Below are 5648 nucleotides of genomic sequence, written 5' to 3'. Positions count from 1 at the left end.
CTAAAATTGCTGCTGTAATTTTTCTTATTTTGTTTATATCTGATATATGTTTGTGTCTAAGTATAATTTGGCTATTGATTATCTCAAAGAACCATGAAGTAATAGTACCCGCTGATACCTCATTTCTCACCCCAGATATTAATTTACGTGCCCTGTTATGCTTTACTTAACATTTCATTAAATAACCTTGGCATGTTATGTTTAACCCACATAAATAATACTCATTCCCTAAAAACTTGCCACCAGTTTTTATCTGGAGCCTTTTTGTGCGTGCATCATTTTGAATGCTGATTGCAAAGACCTGAACACTGTATGGTCAAATAGCAGCTACTGACATAATCCTATCCATCATTGTTTGTCAACCATGTGAAATTATGCACTTATAAAACACATGAGGTATATTTGGGTAAACATTCACACATTGCCTTGGGGAACATAGTGAACTATTCTGGCAGCTAACATAGAAACAAACTGAACGCATGCATTTCGCAATCCTCCAGAATGAAGCAGCGTGGGAATGCAACTGAAGTATTAACCTGATTTTGTATTTTTTTTATCAGGGCTTGTCAGCAGTGCCTGTGGTTGTGGTGCTGTACCTTGAATAATGTGCTAATAACCTAATGTACTAATGAACATGAACTTTTATTTGCCCCTTGATAAGCTTTTTAAATAGCAATTTACAGCTACAGCAACATCCTGAGCATCTCTTTTTTAGGCATAGGGACAGGTTTAACAAAGGACATTATATTCAGTTTAAGTCCTAAGTTTGTTTGGCTGTTAGATTTTAAATAATGCTTATAAAATGCTTGAAAACATGATAACAGTCTGCATCAGAATGTTCATGTTGCTTACACAGCATTCACAGATGGACAAGCTTAATACTTTAGAATCCTTCATGTTAAAGTCCTGCAAGTAAAAATATTTTAGAATCACAGTAAAACCATTTATGAACATACATCAAAAGCCTATAAATGAGCTTCTAATGATGCACATTTTGAAAGAAATTCATTGAGATGTATTATTTGGAAACCTTAACCGTAATAGTGTTAGCTTTATAGCTATTTGAACACACTACCAAGAATTGACAATGAGTCTTAAGAAATGCTTTATTCTAATGATTGAAGAATTCTTTATTCTCCACGTCAAGTAGGAAAAATTTATTCTATTTCAAGCGCAGCTAAAATAAGGCCACGCTAGATGAAACACTTGTGTGTGGAAGGCATGGAAAGAAAAATGAAGAAAAGCTTTGTTCCCAAGGGCCTCTAATCAGGGAACAGAGTATGTTTCCTGCTATTGTAGTGCCCAGTTCATTAAGGGCTGATGGCCATTTTTCCTCAAATACACATCTGCACTTAGTCACACACACAGACACACACAGAATTTGAACATGGTCTTATAGAATCTTAAGCAAACATTTGTACAAATTCAGATCTGTAAATGCACATTGGCCAAAGCTCTATCGTAATGCTTGCACAAGGTTAAAGAGCTTTGTCTGAAGTCCTGAGGATAATATTTGATGATCACCTTATCTTTGCACAAACTCCTGTGCTGATATGCTGACTGTGATAAATTAACACGAGGCACTTTGTTTCTCTTTACAATTAGCATGCCATGGTATTTTGTTAAGTTTTAATCTTAGGAAGAAGGAGAAACTTTGAAGTCCATTACATTATGCAAGATTCTGCTGTGTGGTTTATAAACTGATCACATACTTTGGCGTGTATGTGGCGGGAACGCACACACGTGCACTGCTTGCTATTCAAAGCAGACCAGTCTGGCTCTCTCAACCTTTTAATAATGTATCAAACTTTTAGGACTTTGTGAGAGCTGTTCTTCTCAAAGAAAGACAAGCGGTAGAGAAGGGAAATGTAGAATAGAGAACGGTCAATCATTTACAGTTCCATGCCAATAAGCGCTCTTTTCAGTTTGAACGAGCACTAAAACACATCTCTTGTGTTCTTAAAGAAATATTCAACTCTCTTTTTATTTAAAAAGTTTTTTTTATTAGGATATCGGTGTAAAATATTTCAAAGTACAAATTTATGTCTCTGCATACACAGTCCCTCATGAATCAAACCTGACCTGTCTGTACATTCAAACTTTTTTTTTTCGCTTTCAATCCAAGTAGTCCAACTGATTATTACAAGTTAACTACATTACAAAACATTTTCAAAATGCTTCCCCGACCAGCAAGTTTAGTTCATCTATATGAAGTCAAAATACTGTGTTTACTTTACTCTTATTATAAGGAATGGTGTATTCACAATTATCCAAAACAAAAACAATTGTAGATGAATAAAAGCATTTAAATAGTCAAAATCAATGTATGTAATCTCGATCTATAGAAACAAAAGCTACATTCAACTGAATTTCCTTGACATAGGCACTAAAACATCATCCGTAGTTAGGCTGATCCAACTTTAATGCGAGATCATTTACCACATAGGCACATTTTAGAAAGTTAACATCGACATAAGTGACTGCTACATTCTCTGGCACTTGACTGAAATATTGCAACTATGTGCAAAGTTTTTTTTTTATTTGGTTGTCTCTACTGTCCCTATGTTTTTTGATGGTTTGAATTGTGACAGGCTAGTTAAATGTTACACCTTGAAAAGAATCTTATACATCCTATACAACTCAAATGCCCAGAGATCCTCTGTTCGCCTCTCAAAAAAAAGAAAAGAAAATAGAAATGAGGCCTCTTTAGATGCTCCCATTCTTTTAAACACGTCGTAAACAAAACTGAAATAAATAGCATACAATTTATAAATTAACTCATTTACAACACATACAATCCCCAAACATAACAAAAATATATTATTGTGAGAGAGAAAAAAACAAAACAAGTGATTCCAGATTATCAATGGAGATCATAATCATAATTTAAGAAGAAATATAAATGTATTGCTTTAGACCTGATAAATACTACATGGACTCAATTTAGACACAGAGGCCATACTTTTCACATGACAATAAATAAGTTAAATAGATTTCATAGCATGTAGCAAAGCGCAATGGTAGCACTTAAAAACGCACCAATAAATGCAGCGACATTCCATCAGCAGCAAAAACTGCACTGACTGACACGCGCCATGTGGGGGCGCTAAAAATACAAAACGAAATTACAAGGCACATCTCACGTGTTATTTTTCCGACGTAGCTACTTTATCGGACAAAAACAGAAGCCCTTGATTAGACCCTTTAGCTAGATTTTAAGGCACCTTCTTCTTTCTTTTTTTTTTTATTTGTTGGCTTTTAAAAACCTCAAGCTTGAAGTGATCTGCTTAAAAAAACACCTTCTGTGATTAATAATAACATAATAATAATAATAATAATAATAATAATAATAATAATAATAATAATAATTAGTCGTCTGAGATAGACAGCCTGCTGAAAATTGGCAGACGCCTGTTTGAATCCAGGCTTGGAGACTCGGAGCCACTGATCGTGCCGGACGAGCAGCGGGAGCCGCTGACGAAGCTCTCCGGGTCCGAGAGGGAGTCCAGGGGGCTTGGCGGGGAGTCAAACACCGGAGGGGAGTCGGAGATCAGGCGCACTGGCGCCAACGAGCTCACTGTGAAAGGGGGCGAAGGTTGCGGCCCGTACGAGGCCTGCCCGCTGAAAGCGCTTTGGGCGTGCGGGATTAAAGGGGTGAGGAAAGCCTTGAGGTCCTGCTCGGGAATCGCGAACGCGCTCAGGCAGTGCGGACTCGGAGCCAGTGAGTCCTCGAAGAACGAGAGCGCGCAGGAAGTGGGCGGCGGCGGCGTGCGAGACGTGGGGCTGTCGGTCGTGGCGCCGTGCGAGCTCGAGAAGCCGGAGAAACTCAGGCTGTGGTGCAACCTGGGTCGGTCCTTGTGCGTGAAAAACGGTGCGGTGTCTCTCTCGGGCGGAAGTGCGCCCTCGCCCTGCTGGAGTCTCAGCTGCGCGCCCGGCGCGGTTCGGCGCTCGTCCACGTTGTGGATGAAGTGGCACCGCGGGCCGTAGGGACAGAACCCGATGGTGTGAAAGGTGCGGCACGGCTCGGTCTTGTACTTGGGATGGCGGGAGAGATTGCGCAGTTCGTGGTAGCCGTGCGCAAACTGGCACTTCTCGCCGTACTTGCACGAGCCGTTTTCCTCAAAAGGCCTGCACAGCTCAGTTTTATAGCGAGTCGAGTTGATCTGAGAACCAGGCTTAGGCTGGAGCATTTCCTGCAGTTGCTGATGACCTCGTTCTCCTGTCTCGCTAAAGGCGCGGTCGCGGAACTTGTTCTCTTTATTCATGTATGCTGGTGTAGGGCTCTCCTTGCCACCGCTGATGGAGTCCATGTGGCTGATGGAGTTGGCCCGGAAGTAACCTCCCGCGTTGAACCTGTTATTGTTTTTATTGGAGGTAGAGAGCGGGATCCCTACGGTTCTCCTATCCAACACATTGTTCAGGTGCACTGCGTTAGAGCCTTGGCTTTTCTCCTGCTGGCGAAAAAAAAAAAAAAAAAAACACAACACAATCTTTTAGGCACGAGTCTTTTTTTTTCTTTTCATAGTGATATACTAGACTTTACAAGACTACCAAAGTTAGTTATCCAGACAGCTCTCACAATACAGCGTCAACATCTGGCTTGTGCTCTGCACAGTGAAACCAAGTTTGACACGGACATTACTTTACTTTCTGGAGCGGTTTTTCTTACCCTGTACAACAGGTCCAAGTCGTAAATGGAAGACAGTACTGAAGTCGACATTTTCTTCAGCGAGTTCCAGCTCAAAAAAATAACGTGTCGGATCCCTGATCCTTATATGCAGTATTTTATCCACGGCTGGTGTCTGTGTGTGTGTGGTGTTGTTGTTGTTTGGAGATTCTTGTGGTGTATAGAGATTGGAGAACAGACAGATCGCCGCACTGCCCTGTTCACTTCGGCGCTCTGCGAGCCTGCATGTGGGGAGTGTCGCGCTTTGGCGAGTTTCGCACATGTGTATAAATGCCTTACAGTTGTTCCAGGGGAGGGGCATTGCTTGTGGAGGGGGAGTGTTTTGGTGGTCTGTGGGAGGGGCTTGATGGTCGAGGGGGAGTGTTTTGGTGGTCTGTGGGAGGGGCATTGCTGGTGAAGGGGGAGTGTTTTGGTGGTCTGTGGGAAGGGCATTGCTGGTGGAGGGGGAGTGTTTTGGTGGTCTGTGGGAAGGGCATTGATGGTCGAGGGGGAGTGTTTTGGTGGTCTGTGGGAGGGGCTTGATGGTCGAGGGGGAGTGTTTTGGTGGTCTGTGGGAGGGGCTTACTGATCAGAGCGGAGTGTTTTGTTGACCTGAGGGAGGGGGGTGTCACGTTTTTTATGCGACGCACCTTTTGAAATTTCCTGTCATCTGGTGACTCAGAGAGCGCTTTCAAAATAGTTTACTTCTCAAAATACTGCATATATCGTATACTATAGATATTGCAAAATAGAACATCCTGATCCAAGCACTTACTGACAAATCTGAGACTCTTGGAAACATTTCCTATAGAGGCTTATGACTTACTTTGTACTATTTCCCGCAATAATAGGTCTATATGGTATGGCAACTCTTACCCCAAATCAACTTCGTCCAAGGCGTCCATGTCATACTGTTTAAGACAAAAATAAATAAATAAATCAATCAATAAATAAATCAATAAATAAAAAACAGCAGTTCCAT

The 5648-nt window shown here is 41.4% G+C and overlaps 1 protein-coding gene across 2 annotated transcripts; it reads right to left on the bottom strand.

The window, feature by feature from the left end:
* Positions 1-540: 540 nt before the first annotated feature.
* On the bottom strand, positions 541-4943 carry zfp36l2 (zinc finger protein 36, C3H type-like 2). Of its 2 annotated transcripts, none has more exons than XM_083555556.1 (2): positions 4670-4943; positions 541-4451 (listed from the first exon to the last, which is right to left on the bottom strand). In XM_083555556.1, exons 1-2 carry the CDS (start codon positions 4718-4720, stop codon positions 3369-3371), a joined length of 1134 nt encoding a protein of 377 aa, XP_083411682.1. In that variant the 5' UTR covers positions 4721-4943; the 3' UTR covers positions 541-3368. The 2 variants fall into 2 exon arrangements, with proteins under 2 accessions (XP_083411682.1, XP_083411681.1); XM_083555555.1 differs by having other exon boundaries at positions 624-4454; positions 4670-4936.
* Positions 4944-5648: the final 705 nt, after the last annotated feature.

This window comes from Silurus aristotelis, assembly GCF_946808225.1.
Source record: "Silurus aristotelis genome assembly, chromosome: 12".
NCBI classification, from domain to species: Eukaryota; Metazoa; Chordata; class Actinopteri; order Siluriformes; family Siluridae; genus Silurus; species Silurus aristotelis.
The sequence above is the reverse complement of the archived record's forward strand: the minus strand, read 5'-3'. Positions and strand labels throughout refer to the sequence as shown.